General features: G+C 38.5%; 4 protein-coding genes across 13 annotated transcripts in view; 2 read left to right on the forward strand and 2 right to left on the reverse strand.

The window, feature by feature from the left end:
* The first annotated feature begins 6,498 nt into the window (after window positions 1–6,498).
* LOC143217263 (trafficking protein particle complex subunit 12) lies at window positions 6,499–8,502 on the forward strand. The gene has a single exon (XM_076441314.1). It carries the CDS (start codon window positions 6,789–6,791, stop codon window positions 8,349–8,351), a length of 1,563 nt encoding a protein of 520 aa, XP_076297429.1. The 5' UTR covers window positions 6,499–6,788; the 3' UTR covers window positions 8,352–8,502.
* A 376-nt stretch (window positions 8,503–8,878) lies between these two features.
* LOC143217262 (carcinine transporter-like) lies at window positions 8,879–14,683 on the reverse strand. 5 transcript variants are annotated; one of them, XM_076441310.1, is made up of 11 exons: window positions 14,127–14,681; window positions 13,790–13,842; window positions 12,028–12,291; window positions 11,576–11,771; window positions 11,014–11,272; window positions 10,578–10,770; window positions 10,398–10,506; window positions 10,206–10,306; window positions 9,929–10,143; window positions 9,686–9,861; window positions 8,879–9,585 (listed from the first exon to the last, which is right to left on the reverse strand). In XM_076441310.1, exons 3-11 carry the CDS (start codon window positions 12,285–12,287, stop codon window positions 9,388–9,390), a joined length of 1,707 nt encoding a protein of 568 aa, XP_076297425.1. In that variant the 5' UTR covers window positions 12,288–12,291; window positions 13,790–13,842; window positions 14,127–14,681; the 3' UTR covers window positions 8,879–9,387. The 5 variants fall into 5 exon arrangements, with proteins under 5 accessions (XP_076297425.1, XP_076297424.1, XP_076297427.1 ...); XM_076441309.1 differs by having other exon boundaries at window positions 13,790–14,035; window positions 14,127–14,680; XM_076441312.1 differs by lacking the exon at window positions 13,790–13,842 and having other exon boundaries at window positions 14,127–14,683.
* Window positions 14,684–16,729: 2,046 nt separating this feature from the next.
* Window positions 16,730–22,489, reverse strand: LOC143217264 (vacuole membrane protein 1). 5 transcript variants are annotated; one of them, XM_076441320.1, is made up of 5 exons: window positions 22,468–22,489; window positions 20,033–20,377; window positions 18,764–19,273; window positions 18,028–18,297; window positions 16,730–17,951 (listed from the first exon to the last, which is right to left on the reverse strand). In XM_076441320.1, the coding sequence occupies exons 2-5, from the start codon at window positions 20,354–20,356 to the stop codon at window positions 17,820–17,822; spliced, it is 1,236 nt and encodes a 411-aa protein (XP_076297435.1). In that variant the 5' UTR covers window positions 20,357–20,377; window positions 22,468–22,489; the 3' UTR covers window positions 16,730–17,819. The 5 variants fall into 5 exon arrangements, with proteins under 5 accessions (XP_076297435.1, XP_076297434.1, XP_076297433.1 ...); XM_076441319.1 differs by lacking the exon at window positions 22,468–22,489 and adding an exon at window positions 22,031–22,163; XM_076441318.1 differs by lacking the exon at window positions 22,468–22,489 and adding an exon at window positions 21,543–21,685.
* Window positions 22,254–22,797, forward strand: part of LOC143217260 (DNA-directed RNA polymerase II subunit RPB2) — a 30,958-nt gene continuing 30,414 nt past the window's right edge. Inside the window, exon 1 of one of the 2 annotated variants that reach the window (XM_076441300.1) lies at window positions 22,254–22,615. The gene's annotated coding sequence lies outside the window, so the exon portion shown is untranslated. The remainder of the gene's footprint in view (window positions 22,616–22,797) is intronic. The other variant, XM_076441302.1, reaches the window with a different exon arrangement.

The following is a 22,797-nucleotide window of genomic DNA, read 5'->3' on the forward strand; positions in this document are numbered from 1 at the left end:
GACTAGATCAATAGCGATCTCTCTTGTAAACGACAAAGTCGCATTTTTTTTCTTCTCTCTCCGGGAGAAGAGACGTCGCATGGCTGGCGAACACCATGGAATCGTCGCACATTGCCGTGGCACAGACGGAAATGGATTTTGAGTGACGACCGTGACGACACGGATAATGAAATGTCGTAAAACACTAATATCCTATCATGACGTGACTTTCTGCTCTCGGGATCTCCGTCCTCGGGAATTCCCATTGTCGGACGCAGCTACGGATCCCGTGTCTAATTTAACGATCCGTTACAATTACACGTACAGGACGAAAATCTGTACCGGCGATGCCGGGTCGCTTCCTTTCGGGCGTCTGCCCTGCTTCCGCTACGCAGAATTTCATTTTTCCGATTCGAACGGTGTCCATCAGATTCGTACAATTTAATCAAAATTCTTTCTGCTCCATCTTCTGACTCCATCGATGTGTTGCGTGTTCCCTTTTCCCATAATACAGACATTTCACTGAATCAACGCTGATCGGGACTTATTTAAGAGCGAAACCTTCCTCGGGCGCTTATTTCTTTCTAAACGAATCCCTTGATTTGCCAATAATAACTTCGAAAGTCTTAAGAGAGAGAGTTTGTTGCTACTGTTAATCGTGTCTTGCAACTTGGCCGCCTCATTGTTCCGTGTAGACATTGTTGATCACACTAACTGCAATTGCGTCTATGAACTGGAGGATCTAGACCATCTGACGATCAGGGCCGATACGTTTCGCGCATCAAGTTCTCGCACTACTTAAATTTCGCAAACTAAATTATTCAAACTTGGCCGTTACTTTTTAAACCAATGGCCATAAAAGGTGTTAGGTAGCGGCCAAGTGTGAATAATTTGACCCTCCATGTAACTCTTTAAAAATTAAATAGCGTTCTTTTAAACTAATCTTTACAAACGCATTTTTCAGTATTGCAAGAGGTATTTCTAAGCTAACGAACTTGGCCGTATTTTCTTTGATCTCACAACTATTTCGGCCATAGGAACTTGGCTCCTGTTTACAGGATGTTTTTCTTGGGTTTTTACTTTCCCGAAAGAATGCAACCTGCGTACATCGCCAGACGAGCTAAACGATGTCATTCAAACTGTGCTCTGTCGCACATTGTAAATTACGTTCAGCTGTATAGAGCCCATTTAGAGGTCTGGCTAAGCTTAAATAATATTTTTGAAAAAACCAGCGTTGAAGAACAGATCCGCCAGCGTCTGAGGGAGCCTCTCAAGATACACCGAGCGATTAGCTATGCCACCGCCGTCGTTTCCTCGTTTGTTTAACGTTCAAGTGGCGATAATAACCAGAAGCACCGAGAGCCGTGGAAGTGTTCTGTTTCCCAACAGAGGGAAATTCGGATAGAAAATATTTGAGGACTCTAGGTTCTCCTTGGTGTGTTCTAGAAAAGAGAGAAAGGGGGGATACGTTCCCCGAAAGAGATCGGTGTCGGCGAAAAAGGAAGAGAGAGGAGTTTTGGTGGCTGGGTGAGGGCACGTCGGCGTTCTCTGTAGTTCGATCGTGGGCGGAGCGTCGCGGCGCGCGGCGTCGTGTGTGAAGCAGAAATTGTCAATGGACGGTATTGTTAGCGGGCCGGTGCGTGGCGGGAAATAATAAATGGCCGGGCTGCCATGTTCCGGGGGCCCGCCGTTAAAAACGCACGACATTGGGCGGCACCCTACCTTTTTTTCCCCCGTCGATACTGTTAATGGGCAAAATCTTTGCACCGGCGCGAGCCTCTCCCTTCTTTCCTGTCGACCAACCTACCGACACCTCCGCATGCTCGATCAAAATGGAATCTATTCAACGGATTAGCCTCGGGAAAACCGATCTCGATCATCCCGCGTGTCCTTTCAACCCGTCCGACACCCTTTCTCGATCCTTTAGCCTCGATCACGGATCATTCGCCCCGCTGTTCGATAGTTAAGTGCACTTACAGTGGGTTCTTACTTACCTCCTAACTTTTTCAAAATTGCAAAAACTCAACAGCTTCAGTTTCTTTCAGACGTTAGAGAGATCGATTAGTTTACTAGCTGATCAGTTAATTAGATGAAGGGGGTAGACTCGTTTCCAGGATTGGATGCTGGATGCGCCTTCTCATTTCTCGATAGGATAAAAGTTCTATTTTTACGTTTTCGAAGCGTAAGTTACATTATCCGGAAGCAGGCAGCTGTCGCAGCTTTATGAAGATAGCTACATGAGCTAAATTGCGCCTCGAAAACGTAAAAACGCACTAAAAAGTATGAAATAATTTCCATTTAATTTATATGAATACACAAGAACTTAAATACAATACAATCTTTTCGAAGGCGGCGCAAAATTGAATATTTTCGACACTGGAAATTACGAAAATCCTTAAATTCTTCTAAATACTAATATATTTATATTTAAATAATATATTTGCGCCGGAGATCCCGGGAACATACTCTGCAAGATGCAAAAGGTTTCGTTCCTATTGGTCCATCCACCTCGACGTAATCGGTGAACATACATAGAAAAAAAAAGCGTAAAAAAAGGCACATACAGATCGAATTGAGTAACCTCCTCCTTTTTCGAAGTCGGTTAAAAAGTAGAACATTCGAGGGCGATCGCGGCCTTGATTGATCTTTTATCCAGCGCTTTTCACTACTGAAGAACCCCATCTTTGCAGAAACGTGAGTCTACCCCTTTAAATAGATTCTTAAATGTTTTGTCTGCGCCTGTAATGTCAAAAATTCGAAGGCTAGGCCGCAAGTACAGTGCCAAAGGCAAGACCTCGGCCGGAAGAGACTGTCACCTTGCCACGGAGATCGACGCAGCCTCGGGAAATAAGCGCTCGTCGTAAATCACGAGCACGACCCCGGTACTTTCACGGTATTCTCTTACTCGATCTCCGAGTCGCCTTCATGCATTGTGATCGTTTACGACTTGTTTGATGATAGACTCATTGTCGAACCCAGTTAATGTATTTATTACTTTACGACCAGGCTGACGTAACGAGGACACCACGCGACACTCTTCACAGAAACTACAACCTCGATGTTTTCACACCGTCAACAAACCGATCTCTCTCTCTCTCTCTCTCTCTTCCTCTCTGACTTGAAAATCACTTGGGCAGTAAAGCTCAAAGGTCGACTCCTCTTTCAACCTGCTACTTTGTCCGTTCTGTTGTCGTAATGTCGTGCAAGTGTTTACGGTTATTTCAGAAATCAATGGCTCCTTGAAACTTGAAACTCTACGAATGACTATGTCTCCGTCAGTCAAGGTTCAATATTGACGCGACACTTTGCTCGTAGACGACTTGTCAATGAGCATAGAGGCTTCGTGAATTATAGACACGGATTTACAGCAGCTGTTTTTTACTCTAGATACGTCAATCGCCTTTCAGCATTTAAGAAAAGTGCAAGTTCATCGAGAAAGATTGTAGAACGGATTTTGTTTCGTGAAATATTAGAGAAGAATAAGGGTGTTGAAGGTGGATGGGTCTGAAAAGAGGGCGGATTTTCACAGCGATGTTTTATTTTATACTACTTAAACAACGATGTGCACCGGTGTTGGCGGATGAAAGGTTTCGCGGAACACACGAAGAACCCTTGCACCTCGCTCGTGCTAAGGACAATGGCGCCATATTGTGAAAATATTGATTACGATTCGCCAACAATGGAGACAATGCCGTCGACTTCGCTGCCGTGGCGACACTTGAAAAAAGAGCTTCTCGAGTACGTCTTGTATACCTCACGGCGTCGTGTTTCGCTGAAGTCGAATCGCCTCTACACTGAACATGTATATGTATAACAAACTATGTACAAGTTTAGTACAGCTGGCGAAAATACTTCAAATTATGTTCATTCCTCCCCTTGGAAACTTTCAACCAACTCCGTCGCGATGAAAATGTAAGAAAATCAGGTAAATCAAGAATATTGCACAAATTTAAACAGTCGAGTTCTGAATTGGAAATTCATTGAAATCCCACATCATCTTTCGATCGTACAATTTACAAGAACACGATTGAAGCTGTAAATTGGCGATTAATTGAAATCGCGCTTGTTTCGTAAACGGTTGAAAAAATTGAAAGTGTTGGACGTGTGACGAATAAATAAAGCAGCGGAGATTTCGGTGCAAGGTGTGTCGAGGAGAAACGCGTCGAATATAAAGGAGCAGCGACAGCATTTAAATATTTTTCACTCTCGAGAGATCAAATAGATAGGTGGGCGGTTCGCTTCGTGCCCGCCAATAAGCCGTTGAGGTGCTTGAAGAATTGTTCACGTGGTTGTACGTGTCCAACTTAAAATTGCTGACGTGCCCGCGGGCATCCTTGAACGTTTAGAAAACGAGCAGCGGGATGCTGCGAAATTCCACCTCACAATCAGTCAAACGGACAACAAAGTGAAAACGTTTAGGCATCGTTCACGAACTGCACCACTTTTACATTAGACGGTTGAAATTAATTATCTACTATTCTAGTTCCAACTTGAAAGACACGAATGCATTTAGACATCATTCGATTGCAAACTACGACTCGCACAATTTTTACATTAAAGGGCTGAAATGAATGATCTGCTGTCTTAAACATTATAAAATAAGGAATTAGTTTGGCCAGCCATGAGAATGCAGGGCGAAGGATGATGTCCGCGTGTTGTACGTCCGTGTACGAAAAGTCTGACGAACGCTAACCACCGGAAAATAAAGGCCTGGCGAATAATGGGTGACGAATGATGCATGTACGATTTTTTTACGTCGATTCTCTCGAATGAACGAGCCATTACGAAAACGGTCGGCCTCCTCTCCTCCCCATTGCCGACAACAAAACGCCTCTCCTGGGCTGGCGAAATGCTTCTGAATCGAGCGAATTTCGAGCGATCCGTGCTCGTGTATTCGCAAACCAGTACACGAGCTGGAACCGAGGCGAATGTTATATGCGCTCGCTCGAGAGACTAAATTGATCGAGGCCCCGGTTTTGTTTGTGGTCACTCTTAAAAACTCGAGTGACAAAGAGAATCATGCGCCCCTCGCGCCGATATGTTCGTTTTCGAGGCTTTCGATTTTTCTCTCGGCCCGCTGCGCTCCCCACCCTTTTGTTAGCTTGCCTACAACTCTTCCGCGCATTTCGAAAACCGGCGACCATTGTTTCACGATCCTTCTAGCCGCCGAACCTTCTCTCTCCTTCAACGAGGCTCCGTGGGTTGCACAATAAACGTTTATTAATGTTTGGTCCGTGAAGATGTTAAGTGAGTTAAGTAAGTAATCTTATTTTAACATTACTAGGACCTTTAACATTACTGTAACAATTTTCAATAAATTCTGCCAGAAATTAATTGGTTATTATTCATTCCCTGACACTATGCAACCAGTCGCGTGAAATACTAAAAAGTAATTCAAGAGCAAAAGGATTGGATGCAAACGTGAGATTCTACCAATAGTCCAGTCAACGAAAAGTTGTAGAGGGAAATGGAAGGAACACAATTTTTAACTTTGGCTCTTTGTTTGGACTAGTTAGGAGGTAAACATACTAAAAGTCCCCACTCCGAGGAGGTGAGCGGAGTGCAGGAGGGCACGTAGAAGGTCCTCTTTTTCGGTTTTCCGCTTATATCTCGTAAACTATGCGTCCCAGCGATAAGACCCTTCTATACACAATTAAAGCTGACAAAATGTGTCATAAAATTGACTCCATTCAGTTTTTCGCTATCTTGCATAGTTTCCGAGATATCCGCGCTCAAAGTTCACTAATCGTGAAAAAGAAGAGCCTTATTTGACTAGCTAACTCTTCAGCACAATTAGTGAACTTTGAACGCGGATATCTCGGAAACTATGCGAGATACCGAAAAACTGAATGGAGCCAATCTTATGGCACATTTCATCGGCTTTAATTTTGTATAGAATGGTCTTATCGCTAGGACACACAGTTTCCGAGATATACGCGGAAAACCGAAAAAGTGGACCTTCTACGTGCCCCCCTGCACCCTGCTCATCTGCTAGGAGTAGGGACTTTTAGTATGTTTAACTAGTCCAAACAAAGTCCCAATGTTAAAAATTGTGTTCCTTCCATTTCCCTCTACACCCCCCTTACGAGCAATCATTGACTGGACTACAATTTATTGATGTAAAGTGAAAAATATTGGATATTCATTACAGTAGCAAATAATTCGTGCCGTTTTTCCCATAAGACGCAATGTTAATTCCGGCACGAATTATTCGCTCTTCCGAAACGTCCGTACAGCGCCATTTCGTGCAGCGGCAAAACGCTCAAACTGTTAGCCAAATTTAGTTCCGAATCAACCGCAAGATGGCGCTAGATTCCGCTGCGGAACAGCGCCATCTAGCGGTTGATTCGGAACTAAATTTGGCTAACAGTTTGAGCGTTTTGCCGCTGCACGAAATGGCGCTGTACGGACGTTTCGGAAGAGCAAATAATTCGTGCCGGATTTAACATTGCGTCTTATAGAAAAAGCGGCACAAATCATTTGCTGCTATAATGAATATTCAATATTTTTCGTTTTGCATGAATAAATTATCTTTATTGTGCAATACAGACACAGAGGATTCTCCAGTATACTCCCACCAATTTTTTCAGTCGTTGAATAACAATTTCATTGAATATTTAACCAGTCACGGTCACCTGTCAATAACGCGTGTCAGCTCGGTGCGCTTCACGACAAAATGTATTCGTCTGATTTTGACAGTTGACGTAATGTGATGCACGTGCGTTAGAACATTCTTGGAGGTTGCATAAATACCTGTAAATAATTTCCAATTGTAAGAAGGGGGCGCGTATGTAATTACCACACCTGGGATGGCAGAAAAACCTGATTGTTCAGTGAAACAGACCTCTGACATAGCCAGCGAGGTTACAAAAGACAAAGAGTCCGATATCAGTCGTTATTTCGAGAATGGATCGAGAACGATCTTCGACGAGATCGTTCCTTCGAAAAAGAATGATTTTCCCGAGGTACAGGTAGGCGTTTCCCGAATCCCGGAATTCGAGCTAATGGGTGATCGTGCGAACGAGTTCTTAAAAACCAGCACATTGTTCGACAATGAATTGCTCGATCACAGTACAACAAATGATACTCACAGGGACATTTGGATTCCTTCCGAGAAGACTAGAAAAGTCTTACGTAGTATCGCCACATCCACCACTGGTAATTCTCTCGAAAGAGAGAACCTAACGATGCCAGGCTTGGCGATACAAGGAGACATGCAAGATTTAATAAAAACAGCTGCGATTCGCTTCCTAGGAGAAGACGAGAATATTCACAGAAACGTACGTACAGCTTCGGATGTAACGCAAGACGAACGTGGCTTGAGAAGCTTGATACAAGCCGGTTGTTACAAAGCGGCAATAAACTTGTCTGGGAAACTTCTAGCAGTGTACGCGCAAGGGTATGGCAAGATAAACCAGCCTAGCAAACATACTCCGCATTCTTTGCAATTATGGTACACCAGACTAGCTTTATTGGCCAAACTTAGGCAGATCGATGTGCTCGAGAATGAATCAAAGCCGTTCGGTAATCTGGACAAACCAGATATGTACTTCACGTTTTATCCTGATTTGTATGGTACCAGGCCAGGCTCCATGGCCTCGTTCTCCTTTCGATTACTTTTAGCGGAGACACCTTTATATTGTGGCAGACCCAAAGAGGCACTGGATAATCTGTACAAAGTACTAGCCACTGTGAATCAGATAATAGGAAATTTTAATGCCGGTTACAGCGGAGATGGATCTCGTGTTACCGTGAACCCTGTGGAGCAGGAGGATGCTATGCGCTTATGGAAAGGAAGACGGTCTAGAGTCTTAATATCCATCACCAACTGCGCAGTTAGTATGAAGAATTATGTACTAGCTATAGACATTTTAGAAAAATTATGCGACTCTCCAGATTGGACTCCCGAGCAGTTAGAAGCGTTAAAGGCCAGCATAGGAAGGTTACATCTGTTCTTGGGAGATGTTCCGACCGCGGAGAAGTTGCTTATCAAAGAGCACAAACAGAACGATAGTCTGACTGTTAGGGAATGGATGGATAGGGGTCTAATGGCTGTAGCGAACAATTCCTTTCAGGAAGCATACAAATGCTTTCAAGAGGCAGCTATGTTGGATCCTTCCAACGTCGCGTTAATTAATAATATGGCTGTTTGTCTTTTGTACACAGGCCAGTTGAAGGAGGCCGTGCATTTATACGAAAGTGCGATTACCAAGAATCCTGCGAAAAGCTTGCAGGAATCTATACTGTTAAATATATGCAGCTCTTACGAACTGCATATGCACTGCGAACAACCGAAATTGCAACTTTTGAGTCAACTGAATAGGTATAAAGGGGACGCTGTGGATATACAGTGTCTGAAGCTTGCTCTGTAACATGAATGCTAATATTATTCGTCCATGTGTAATGTGTGATAAGAGACTGGAGAGATTAAAACTTGTTATTTAATTGCAATAACGATTGCATCGAGCAGCATGTAAAGTTTATCGAATAAAAGCTAATTTCAATTAAATTCAGTTAAACAAACATAGCATTACTTCATTTCCTATTTGTTTTCATCCTGAACGTGAAATTATACTAACAAGCAGAAAATGTCTGGTGTTTTATCTCTAGAGACATATATATTTATTTCGAGATTTATCTTGTAACTTTGTATAACAGTTAAAATATACATAATTGAACACATTTAAAATTTTTAGTCGGACAGGCAATGCGGTTCTGAAATAAATTAAATGTGATACGATCGCTACAGAATCAATCTGTTACTGCACTGTGTAGATTGTTGAATAATATTTACGCACTATGGTGGCTAACAGAAGATTACTTCTCAAGGAACAATTATTTCTCGATGAATGAACACTACTTAAAACGATGGCACAATCTGCGTTATTAAATTACTGAATTGATTGCTGTGTATCAAAGATCGTTCAGTAGTTGACACATTGTTACTCGTTCCTAAATGAGTCTCATTAACTTCTTCAACTTCTCAAGGATTACCTCATTTATTTAATGCTATTTAAAAAATGTATATTCACTTAGGCTGTCGAAGTCTAAAATATTTAATAGCAAATAAAATCTGAATTAATAACAGTAACGTTAAATCTTGCACACGTGTCAACCGCTCAACAATTTCAGATACCTAACGCAACACCAACGATATAGTAAAAAACTGCTTAAAATATCGACTAAAAATAGAATACGAATAACATAAAAGCTGTCAGCCGTTCTGACTGCATCGGGCAAAAATTACGTTAAAAAATAGATTCTTAAAATAGTGGCAATTATGTTTCCTAATCTATTACAAGTTCATCCTATAGTGACATGGAACCAGCTTCTTCTTTCGCTTCTCCCTCGCATGCTTTACATGTATAATTGTGTGAGAATGATGGTTGATTGGAAATGAGATCGTTTTTAATATTGTTCAACGAACAATGCTTTCTTGTTGCATGGTAACGACCAGAAATTCTGATCATGTCCAAACTCTTCACCTTGCTCGATGGTCTGAGGAAGTTCTTGGCCGAGGGTTTCCGGTAGGAAGAGAACAGACATGGCGCCCATGAAGGCCACCGTACAGATTATGAACATTGGAAAGCCTTCCCATACTTTAGCCTGTTAAACGAACAATTAAACAAGTTATTTCTCATTAATACAATACAAAAATAACTTCTGTGTTTAATGTCTTGAAAACTGTATTGAAAAATTCGCTTACCGTGTCGATGATGTAAGGGGCCAAAGTATGCGCAACAATTCCGACAGTATGAATTAGCGACACACCTTGCGATCGAACAGGTGTCGGCAGTAATTCGACGGCGTATTGGAGGCCAATGTTGGCAGCCATATTCAGACAAAATCGCGCCATCACCGACATTATTAATTTGGCGATCGCTGCAAAAGAAAATATAAAATAGAAAAATTTCGTAGAAACGCTTCGGAGTAACTTTATAATACGTACTGGAAGGTAGCATTAATTCAGCGATGCTTAAAAAACAGGTCACCGACAAACTGAGGAATCCGCAAAGTCTACGACCCCATCGATCTAAGAGAAGTGTCAATAGCAACCCGGCCGGAAGTTCCGTGGCACATGCGAAGGAAAATGACACGAATACCGAGCTCTGGAGAAGTTTCAATGAATAAACGTGACCGTCGAATGCGATCAGGGTAAAACACCTGCAAGACAATCTTGATCAGTCGTTTAACTCTTAATTTTTCTTTAATAATGAGATACTTGCCAAAACAGAACTAGAAGAATGGTGTTCCGCGCTAATCTGGGCGATCTGAAGAGATCGAACACAGTTGCTGTTTCACGTTCTTTCATTACGTCGTCGTTCGCCTAAAATAATTATCAAATTTACACGGATTGGACCAGCAAAAAGGAAAATTTTTAAAAATATTAAATAATATATATATATATATATACTTACGGCTTTAAAGGCTTCGTACACATGCGGATCTGGCTTCTTACGATTTATCCGAGCTATCCTCTGCAGTTTCTCGATAACATTGTCTATTCGCCCGTTTGAAACGTACCATCTTAAAGAAGAAATTACGTGCTTGCATTTATTGATGCAGAAAATGCGTTGACATTAATATAAACAATTTACCGAGCGCTTTCGGGAAGAATCCACGGCGTGATGAACACAGTCAACAACGGCACCGCGCTCATGTAAGCGAAAATCCTCCAGTTTGCAATATAGTAAGCCATCCATGGCAAAATGGTACTGGCTGCGGCGAAATATATACCGAAGGCTACATTGACGACTATAGTGCGTTTCGATACCGCCATGTACTCGAGAACTGTGAAATAACAAGCATTCGATTATTTATAACCAAAACCAACCCATATTATTTATTATGAAGAATTACTTGGACATTGGAATAAGCTTGCAAGAACTATGTAAATAACGATTACCGGATGTGCGCATTGAACTCGATTTAATTTTAACCATTATCTCTTACGTAACAGCGGTGATCAATCGTCTGTTGAACTTATCTGAGAGACTGTTCGCTCCTTTCACGGATAATTTCATTCAAGCTCACCGATTATAAGCGGAATATCGATGCAATTGTCGAAGGCCCATCCGGTGAAGAATCTACTCATTGCGAACGTCCAGAAACTGTTGGCGTTTGCGGTTGCGATCGATCCGAAAAGAGCAAGGGTGTTACACACCATCAACGCAGGTATTCTTCCCTTGTGATCCGCGATCCATCCGATCACGAAACCGCCGCAGATCGATCCGCAGAAGAAAATCGCCTGGGCTGTTGACACGAGGTATTCTTGCTCGCATACCCAATCTAGCTAATTACGAAGCGCGAAAAGTCATTGACGGAGAGAAGCACTGGAAAATTATTGTCTATGGGTTCTTTGAACTCTGTTTGCCTCTCTACGTTTTTCAGTCTTTCGATCCAACTTTAGCTGGATCGGCGTGAAAGATCTATAAGCTATATGATCTTGTTCTCGGGCTCAATTTCGCGAGGAAGCTCGAACTTTCAATTTTCAGCATTTTTTCGCAAAAAATTCTGAAAGCTGAAAGTTTAACTTTATCTTTTTACGAAAATTATTATTATACAATTAAGTAAGGATATGTAAAAGGTACTTCACCTCAGTACCGATGCTAGGATATGGAATCTGTGTGTAATTGTATTCCCAGCTGGAACATCCAACAGTTCGATTGTTCCATAATTGATAGGACCGCGGATCATCGCCGGATTGCAATATTTTCGTGAAGTTTAGGTCCTTTCGATGACAACGATCGTAATAAGGGTACTCGTTCGACGATGGAATTGCTATTTGTACCCTAAACATTTCATATTGTATATTTTTGAAAAAATATGTAATTTAATATTGAGCAGTATCTTAGAAATATAATATAAATAAATAAACAAACTGATCTAATCTGAAACCAGCCTAATCTGATAAACTTTGTGCCTTTCGTTTTCCCTATCTGATAAACGGCTAGAGTGTGTAACGTTCGAATGGTAAATGACGCGAAGGACAAAAGAAATAAACATTGTATCAATTTTATAGTAAATTCGATTAGGTGGAATTTATACCTGTCTTCCTGAGTGAAATTCGCGGTTACCAACTCGTCTATCTTGCACCAGTGCTCCGCGGGAATGATGCTTATGAAAAATTGCGAGAAATACAGAAAAGCGTAGATAACACCATAAGGCAGCAACGCGAGCAAAAGCAGCCACTGGTATCTGCCATAATCGCCGACGTATGGCAAAACATCGTCGAACGTTTTCAATGCCGGCCTCAGTGCTGTCGTCTCTGTTGGTCCTACGGAATTTGAATTCCTCGGATTCTTCATTTCCCTGAAAGATTAACAAGTATTACTTGGTACTGAATGGTACTCAAGTTTAAATAATAAGTTCCTCCTGTTTGGAGAATTCCCAAGTAGCCACAAGTAGCCACGTACGTCCCTAAAACGTACGCAGAATGGACGTAGGACGTTTGGACGTGAACCGTACGTTTTAGGGACGTACGTGGCTACTTGGGTTAGAATGATTTGATTATTCAGTGCCAAAAGTTTCGACATAAAAATTAAATAGCATTACTGAATATTAATTCTGCGAACGATAACCAATTAACGATATTTCGCTGCAACAATTATACATAGCTGCACAATGTGGAACAGTCGGCTCAAATCTGGATCGGTTTATTGAACTCCAATAAAATATGTAGATTATTACGCTTGTGCAGTGTTCGTGCAACAATGTATTTAGACTTCGAGATAACAGAAAGTACAATGAGAAGACAAAATCGAATTACTTCGAATTTATTCGTATGCTTTTCTTTTCTTTTATTAATCTTCCTTATACGTATATTTATTTTCGATAATACCATTCCAGGAAAAAATAACTGACTACGCGCGGGAAACGAATAAAGCAGTGCATATGTATATATATTTAAAAATAAAGAGAAACATAAAATAGTCGTGCGCTCACGTGCGCTTTTCTCTCGACTGCCTTGTCTTCGTCAAAAGAAAACGCGTCAAGCTCGCACTTACCTCAAAACTAAACAATAGAATGCTGTATCTTAATCGAAACAGTCGAATTGTGTGTGTAATACAATATTCGATACACTATAATCATTACAGCAATAATAATCAGCAGATCGTCTATGTTCACGTATAATATTGAACGCATTCAGCTCGAGAATATGAAACGAAGTGGTTTGACGCGAACCAATTTGGTCAATTGTGCCTAACAGAAGATAAATGTTCATTTGGCGTGTGTCTAGATCACTAACACTGTTGTCAAGAAACCGCGAGTTTTCATGAAAAATTAAAGTACGCATCATTGCCAAGAATAAGAAGTTACGCAGAAATGTATAACAACAGCGAAACAAATAGACATCTTCGATAATTCTCGAAAAATTCTTCACATAACAAATCAAATATTCTTCAACATTTCATTCATGGTAATAAACATTTAACATATATTCTACTCGCAATGAATAAAAACAAACTACAAAAACCAGTGTTTACAGTCTACACGCTACAGAACCTCGTTCTATTACCTTCGGACCAGGAAATCAGATTCAAAAGTCGGCGACCACGAACCCCAAACAATTCGACACAAGTTCGAATTAAACTATAACGATATAAACGATCAACAAACAGAAGGAAGAACTATAACAGCTTCGACCGTTACCGTTCGCAAACCGGCACTGTTCGACTCTCTCCGAAACAACTGGCATTCGACGATCGGTAGACAAAGAACCTATAACCACCCCGGCGGAAATCGGAAACCAAGTGACGGACTAGTCACGGTCGAAGTACAAGAAAGAACATTGAAAAGCTCGACAAACCTGACGACACTCGATCAGAAAAATCCACCGGCGATCCTCCTCCAGTGTTGGCACTGTTAACGATTAAGCACGATTAAGCTTCTTCGGGCGTCGATCCAAACTCGATGAGCACTGGATTATGTAACGAACGGTGGGAAAACATTCACGATTCACGATCACGAACGTGCGCCAGCTTTCTTCGAAAGATGGCAGCCGATTGAGAAAGGCGTCGCTTTCAATCGGTGTCAATTGGATCAACGAAAGGTCCTTCAACGATCAATGAGTGGAATATTTTTCGAGCCGTCTCTCTTTCGAGATTTGAATTTCTAATTGAGCGATAGAGCCGGATGATACTTGCCTGTTAATAGAAAAAAATAATTCACAAGGCCCGTCGCGACTGTTACGAGGCCTTGCACGGATATGAAAGGGAAAGCAGCTCGAGTATCGTTAATATACGAGCTCGCTTCGAAGACGGATACTCGATGACACGTGTTTGCAAATACAGAAGCCAACCGGGAAAGAAAAGACGAGGACAAGAAATAGAGAATAAGAGACACAGCCAGAGAGAGTGTGTGTGTCTATATGTATTCTGGTTGGCCGACCGGCACGAGGAATTTCGCACGCTTCTCGTATCGCGATCCGCGAGGACACGTGTTCCTCAATGCCACCGTTCCTCTCAATTTGACTTCTAGCGACCAATTGGGCATCGTTTTTTCTGCTCATTCTTTTCCTGATACCTCGACAATGGAGCTAGTGGAATCCCGCAGGATCTCGCGTCATTTTTTGGTCTCGCATTTCGGAAATAAATAGTTGATGCGTAATCCCGCGAATTTTGCCGAACTATGCGCGAATCATTGATACTAACTACATACATATTCGACCTACAGGTGGAGAGGCTGAATGAACTTTCTCCAGGATATCTTTACAATGACTTGAGGAGCAATCTGGATGATATACAAAATTAATAGTCTTTGCTCTTTAGGATTATATTCTCAAAGTTCTATCAATTTTACCGTTTTCTTTTAAGCAAAATGGCCCTTACCCGACAACGGCGCGGCGTCGTTGACTAAAACGAAAGAACGATATCCTCCGATTCAACTTTGATTCAAGCGACTTCTTGGTATCGATAAAAGTTTAGTGGCCACTGACACTGATAACACAGGGACACAGTTACAGAACCGCTGCCGAGTATTATTTCAGCAAGTTTGGCTCCGATACTTGTGACATTAACGAGCAACTCAGATATACGATCATATTGTTCCGTGTCTATAAATAATTTTACAACTAGACAGAACCAGAGACACGGCCGCCGTGCTATTTTCATCGACGTTCGCGCGTCCCACGCGCTATCGAATTGTCGAGATCGGAAGTTGTCAGTTCTTTTTGGCTCGTTGACCTTTTCCAACGCATACAGTTTCTCGTTGATAATGTTGCTAATGTTGTACAACCTTGTATACAGTTACCGATTTTTCTGTGTAGAAAAATAATTTGTAATCGGACGAGGGTTTGTCCGATTACAAAGAGGGATTGAGGGTTGCTTAATGGGAGTCACTGTACGTCCCCGCTATTATACATAGAAGAATGGCCCGACGTTTATGCAAAATCTATTCATCATTTACGAATAGGACTTTCATACCGTAAGAGGATATCGATAATTAAGATATGCAAATACAAACTTCTAGGGATAAACTTCTGATGGCTTTGATCGAATATTCATGTCGAAAAGCCAAAGGGAAATGAAGAACAACATTCAAATATTGTACAAAATAGCTACCAGTTTCTGTGCACTTCTGGTTCGAGACAGGTGTCAGACAGATCGTCAGCTACTCGAATGATTTTCGTCGCTTTTATTACAAAAATAGCCGCGAATGGCTTACAGTAACATGAAAAATGTTCGCTACTTCACGTGGGCAGTTCGTGTACACTGAAACCTACTAACATAAACCTAACAATGCTCACATATACATTCGAAAGAAAGGAATGTCCCACATTTTCTGATTTCTGCCGAAGTTCTCGCCATCCTGCAACGTCTGAAGAAAATCCTTATCCAGCATTTCCAGTAGAAACAACGTCAGAATACTTGGAATAGTATTATTGGCTAAGGCCCTACTTTCCGATATTTAGTGGAGAGAATTTTTCATCCCCACGAGGTTTTCTTATATTCATGCACCTTCGAAATAAGGTCAGTCGCAATTTAGAGTCAGTCAAGCAAGTCAATTTTACCATAGCTCCCTATCGTTGTATATACCGTCGTTCACTAATGGCAGTTGAGCAGTATTGAGCACTGACAAGACACAGCAATAATATTTTTCGAAAGATTTGCCTGGGACTATGAGGAATAGTTTTTTATTATAAACTTTACATTGCGAAACTAGAAGTTAATGAAATGCTTGGGTACTACAAATATATCAATTTGAAAGAGTGCTGCGTTTACGCGCAAGTGCGCTTTATAGGAATCGAACTGTATCCGAACTCCGATTTCTGTGGTAGACTCAGTCCCACGTGTCGTACTAAGACGTTATTAAATTGAAATATCTCCTGAACTATTAACTTTTCGACATACATAGGTTAGTACTTTTTTATAACGAATATGCAGCTGCATCGATTGATGTATTAAAAAGTAACTCATTCAATTTAAAAAAATGAAGGTGACCTTGATATCACTAAAAAAATGGCATAAAAACAAAATTTTTTTTGGCATCGTGTCAGCCCCATTGTACCATTCAACTTTGTCCTTACCATATTTTACGTATCTTTAGAAACAACAAAGATATTTGAGGTGCAAACGTTAGGTGACTCACCCTGTATACGCGTACGCGGTCACACGTTCAAAACGATAATCTAGCAGCATAGGGCAACGAAGAGCAACGAAGACGTTCCGGATTTCAACAAATAGAAATTGTATAAGTAAGTTTTTAATACGATTCATTCTACACATTCAGATAATGAAGAAACTTAAAATAAATTAGAGTCTTTAAACCATCTTTAATTCGTATTTAATTTTATGTCTTCAAAATATATGTAAATTACAAATTACAACACATATGTTTGATAAATGCATTACAATTAATGGAAACAGAAAATATTTATGTATAATAATAGTTTACAATCAAAATAAACCCATGTGAGCCAGGTTCTGCAACCAAAAAGCTCTTTTCAATCTATCACATATGGATAATTGGAATAATATTGCATCATAAAAGTATAATATTTCATAACAAACCACGGAAAATAAATTTATTATACGTTTAAAAGCCATATATACTACAGTCATTTTAAATATGTTACGGAATATTTTTATATTTGTTCCCTAAATATGTCTCAAAATTAATAATACCGTAAAATAATGATTTCATATATGTTCGTTGTCGAATAGAAATATCTCATCGCAAAATTATTAAGTTCTCATGTTTTTGAATAGAAATCAAAAGCAAAAATGCAAAAAATATAGTAAAAGAGAACGCATAAAAGTGACATTTAATATTCTACATACTAAACCACAGAAATATTTCTCCCTTTTATTCACTTATGAAATACTGACAAACATATTTAATAACCATAGGAGTACCTAAAATTATATGACTTTTATCAAAAGTGTACCTTAGCTAAATTTGTATCACTCTTAAACTCATCATAAACAAAGTTGTAAACATTACGTCGACTCTACAAACAATTCTGTATAGTATGTTCCATTGTCTTTATGAAAGTTACATGTAAAAGTAAAATGCATACACTATATATTACATGATATTTAAAAATTTTCTCTGATGTATGTACATTTTCGTAATCACGCATGTTACGATTACGAGGATATCTTCAGCGTTTACACAGCATTTTACAAAATTAGTACGTTAAGAAAACATCGAATTTGTCACAATTTATTCTTCACTCTTTTTTACCATGCGGAAGTGGTACTGTGCAGTCAAACTTTCCACCGAACTGTTATTATTTTTAATATCTTAATTATATAGTGCTATAACAGCAATTTTATATGAAGTTTGTTTAATAATTGATTTTACGTTTACATTGTACATCCTATATTTAGTAACTTTTAATCGGTAGACAGTTTAGTTCGTTTACGATGATAATTTCTTGCCAACGCGTGAATAATTGTTACTAGGAAATAACATACCATCAACATTACAAATTTATCAAATAACCATGAAATTGTTGTTGCTCCATCCTGTAAATATAACATATCTTAATACACTTCCAGATATACAAAAAAACATAGTTAATTGAAAGTAATGAAACCATACCGCAGATGTTTTATCGTGCAACTTTTGTTTCTGTTGAATAAGATACTTCTTCAACGGCTCTTGGAACTTAGAACCCACATATGGCACAACTGCCAGTAACTTAATAAATTTATCTAGAAGTTCCTCATTAAAAGCTATAATTACTGCAAGCTGTTGAATGTGCATTTTTATAACAGCCTTTCCAATGAGTGTTGCACCAAAAAATGTCCAAAAAGGAATTAGATAGTGACCACACGTCAGTCCAGCAAGATCAAATAATGGATTGGGGATCTGCAAATAATTTATTTTGATAATAACAAATCACTAATCGTTTATCCAGATTGTATATAGAACGAAATAGAAAAAATTTCTACAGTAGCACTCCGTTCATCGTTTATCCAGATTGTCAAACATAGTCCCTGTCCTTTTTTTAATCCGCTAATAAATTAAAAACCTGAGTTTACTAGTCAGAATCGACTGAGCTCGTGATGGCAAACTGTTTATTCAAGTATTATTATTATCCATATCCTTCATAGTTGTAATGTTTATGAATGTTTCATTTCTATTTTACTTGATTTCAACTTTTGCATGACGATTAAACAAATATATATCATATTCGATTTAAACTGTGATAATCTCTAGAATAAATTTTTGCTCTTGGGGGGGATTAATATTTGTTCTCACAAGCCAAACCTAATGTCCTTGCGATATATTTTTGCATTATTAAGAATAGAATAATACAAAAACGTTTACTTACTGAAGCACAGGCAAGGATTCCCCAGAAGCCTGCTTTTTGTACAAAATGTTTCATTGTTAGTTTGATACGTATCAGGAACGATACATTTTCACCATTTTCTAAAGCTTCTAAAGCTTCTAGCTCTTTCAAGTCTTCTTGATCGAATTTGTCGCTTTTGTTGTTCTGTCGACTAGTTCGCGCAGCTCTAGCCATAAAATACGGCGGTAATTCACCAAGGGCAGTACCAGCACCCCAAAGCATGGCTTCTACACGTACTTTTCTCATGATGTTTAATATTCCTGCTGTCCACATTGGATCAACTTTTGTGGGACATATTATTTGATCAGGATATGGTGGTTCGGGAAAATTAAGCGCACCGCACTCATATGCAGCCATTGTAACAGCTGCTATGTGTGGTCCTAAATAAAGTACGAAAGTATGTAAGCCGGTACCAAGACCTACACTAGAAAGGACACCTAAACCTATCCAATATAACCACCAAATCACTTTGATCTCCCATGCTTTTAAAATCTGAAAATATGAAAATATTTAATAATTTTAATCTCAGCCTTACGTCTTATATACTGAAACTATCAAAAATGTTCTTGGTAATAACAAAATCCGATCAATCACATGTTTTATTATCAGACCGCTTATTATCAGGAGTTATACTATCACACTTTGTTGTCATTTACTATACACAAGTATACAGAGAATAATTAATTTATCTAAATAGCAACAGTGTGAGATACAGAAAAATAATCTCTTGCATTGCATTCCTAAATGTATCATCTGGTGGTATACCCAGTGCCGTATCAAAAAGGCATTTTTGGAATACTCTGTATATTTTAGAGCACTTAGAGCAAATAAAACGTTGTATTTTAATATCAAAGTATGAAATAACAACAATTAAACAATAAAATGTAGATGTCTACTACATTACCACTATCATTGAAAGAATATTTATTTAAATGCAAGCTGTTCAAACGTTTTGAAAACTACAATTTTTTTTGTAGTTTGATGATACATGTTCTATCATCTATTCTCCACCATTTTATTTTTATAAGAATATGTGAACATTAAATATTTAATATGCTCACACAAATAATTCTTTCAACAATCATATTCACGATTTTGATAGAATATTTTTTTCCAGAGATAGTTAATATTCCTTTCAGATAAGAACTTCTCTGTTCCTGATAGTATAAAGTATAGCGTTTAAGACATACATAGCTTGAAAAGTTTGACAAATACAAAGGTATCAAAATTTTAAGAAGATTTAATATTTACCTGTTGATGCGGGCCAACAATTCTACTTAACACCAGAAACAATACAATTATCGAAACTACGCTCCATACTGTTCTCCTGTAAAGTAGCGTCTTATTTCCTAGGCTGAGTATATTACTAAAGAGTTCTCGAAAAAAATAATTGAGAGTAGTAATTGGATGTTGCCATAATGTCAGACATTCAGGATCTATATTACATTCGTTATTCGAATTCTTTCGATCTCTTGAGAATTGTGTAAATGATTTCTTTGCCTCTATGTTTTGTTGAGCACCATTAGCAGGAGTTGAGTCTTTCACACGTTGAATGGCAGTGGTATTTTCCAACATGGTATCGCCCAATTGATTATTCTGCAAATAAATAACAGATCATTAGAACAGATCGTTAAAAATTTTATAACTATAATACTGTAATCAATTGTAATGATTGTTGTTTCATAATCAGTGTCATATATAAGTACTCCGAAAGTAATTATATAACTGTCAATATTATTTATTGACATTCATTTACCACATCACAATTATATAACTGTTAATATTTCATTGAACTTCCAAGCATTCTCATATATTACTAGCTCTGATATGGATTTTCGTTTATTTCTGCATTGTAGAAACCACTTGTACAGGTTACATTAGCAAGTTCAAATTATTTAATAAAATTATGTTTTAGCCTTTACATTATATAATAAAAATTCTAATCAATTACAATCTCAAATTGTATTATCAATTATATTCGTATTTATTCTCTAAATTAAATTTTACATATAAATGTTTGCTTAGGGCTTAGGGTTTACACTATTGACTATTCCTTAATTTATAAAATAAATTACAAATTGCACGTGAAACTTTGAACTATGGAAACATATTTGATCATTGAAAACTGATTTCATATCAATTTTACAAAAAAAAAACAATTATATAGTACCTATTTCAAGAAAATATATTTTCGAACTACAATAAGATAAACAATTCATTTTATCGAGTATTAGACACTGTATATGATAATATACCATAATAAAATACAAATGTGTTACCTTTTAACCTTAAAGTTCGAACGTGACGAAGCGTTGAATTAATGTAAGATTCTTTTCCAAATCATCATGCAACGCACATTTGAGTAAAAACGGAATTACTTTGGCATGTATTAAATAATTGATAGTTACCATGTGCACCGATGAAAGTTAACGTCTTTATTTAACTTAATTAATTAAACTGTCAACTCGACAGTAACGCGTGTATTACATTCATGTGTGCGAGTCATAGCACTTCCTATATATACTAAAGACTAACGTACGTTAGCTTACGTATACAAAAATGACTAATCACTAATTTCTTTCAATGGTGATGGTATATATGCATCTTTCTACTCGCTTAGTATCACTTAAACTAAATTGTCGTATGTATATTGCCGTAACCTTATCTTATCATACTGAACACTTATGTATACATACAAGATACAAGGTATGCTGTACTGTACATGGATAAGTTTCACAACGATACAATATCATGAACTTACCAATCAACTTCTTAGCGTGTTTTAAACAGGTTTCATTTAAACAATATTTTTCAATAAACGATATTTCATTTAAATACATACAGAACAAAATTTATTATCAGAATCTCTATAAGAACTTTTTCAAGAGAAACTAATAAATATATATATATACATCTAAAAATAATTATATTTGCGAATGTAAGAGAAAATAAAATGGAACAATAATTAAATATTAATTCTATATATATATATAATAATGAAATATCGAAACTTTTTCATGTAATGAAAATAACCCCGTAGGTAAGCAAAATCAGCAAAATTCCGCCCACAGGGCGCAAGATTAGCTGAAGATTAGCGCATGAACAACAATGAACAAGACCGCGACCATATAAACCCATAGACACGCATGTGTATCTTACAATTAAACCATATATATATATATATATATATATATATATATATATATACATACTTATACATATAAATAGACCCGGTTTCAGATAACATACCTTATTCCAAGATTACATCTTTACTAGATGACGGTTGTGAGCAAAGTGCTATATATATAGTCTGTTGAGGGAATCATCGCCGCACACATCTCATTGTGTATAAATATTTATGGAAACTATAACTGTAATATATACAGGGTGTCCCAAAATTCCCTTCAAAATCCGGAAATATGGGGGGTTCCTGAGGTCATTCGAAACGACATTTTCCTTTCCAAAAATGGCCACCGCGACTTTGTTTATATAGGAGTTATTATCAAAAAGCACGGACCAATCAGAGCGCGACCTAGACGCGTGTTGGCAAAGTCGGTTTAGCGCGCCAGCAACGAACAAGAGTTTACAAGAGTTTGTCGATGATGTGTTTACGAGATAATCGTAAAAAACTTTACTTATAAATCCAACAAGAGAAGGAACAGGAACTAATTGAATTAAAAACTCACTTATTCAGCCGTAAATCCACTTGCTGCTTCGAAATATGTGTCACTGGGTCACTCGGTGACGAACTGCACAGCATCTTCAGGTACAAGGCATACCGAAAGCTAAGAGCTAAGGGACGTACGGTCAGGTCAACGAACTGCACAGCTGGTGGTAAGTAGTATTTATTTAGGTATACGACACAATACAATACGACAGCCTAAGGGAAGTGCGGTCATATCAACGATCCGGACTCGAGACTGATGAAAACGGTTCCATCCACTTGGAAACATTTTTAAAAAAGTAGGATATGTCCCAAATGGACATAATCAAAACGCGCCCCGATAATTTGATCC

Source organism: Lasioglossum baleicum, chromosome 16, assembly GCF_051020765.1.
Source record: "Lasioglossum baleicum chromosome 16, iyLasBale1, whole genome shotgun sequence".
Classification (NCBI taxonomy): Eukaryota; Metazoa; Arthropoda; class Insecta; order Hymenoptera; family Halictidae; genus Lasioglossum; species Lasioglossum baleicum.

Coding starts and splice junctions, on each gene's coding strand:
- LOC143217263 (XM_076441314.1), top strand. CDS start 6,789: ATGGCAGAAAAACCTGATTGTTCAGTGAAACAGACCTCTGACATAGCC.
- LOC143217262 (XM_076441312.1), bottom strand. CDS start 12,287: ATGAAGAATCCGAGGAATTCAAATTCCGTAGGACCAACAGAGACGACA. Junction 10,307..10,397: donor TGTACGAAGCCTTTAAAGCC/GTAAGTATATAT, acceptor TAATTATTTTAG/GCGAACGACGACGTAATGAA. Junction 9,862..9,928: donor TGAATTAATGCTACCTTCCA/GTACGTATTATA, acceptor TTTCTTTTGCAG/CGATCGCCAAATTAATAATG.
- LOC143217264 (XM_076441315.1), bottom strand. Junction 19,274..20,032: donor TTGTTGGCCCGCATCAACAG/GTAAATATTAAA, acceptor TCATATTTTCAG/ATTTTAAAAGCATGGGAGAT. Junction 18,298..18,763: donor GAATCCTTGCCTGTGCTTCA/GTAAGTAAACGT, acceptor AATTATTTGCAG/ATCCCCAATCCATTATTTGA.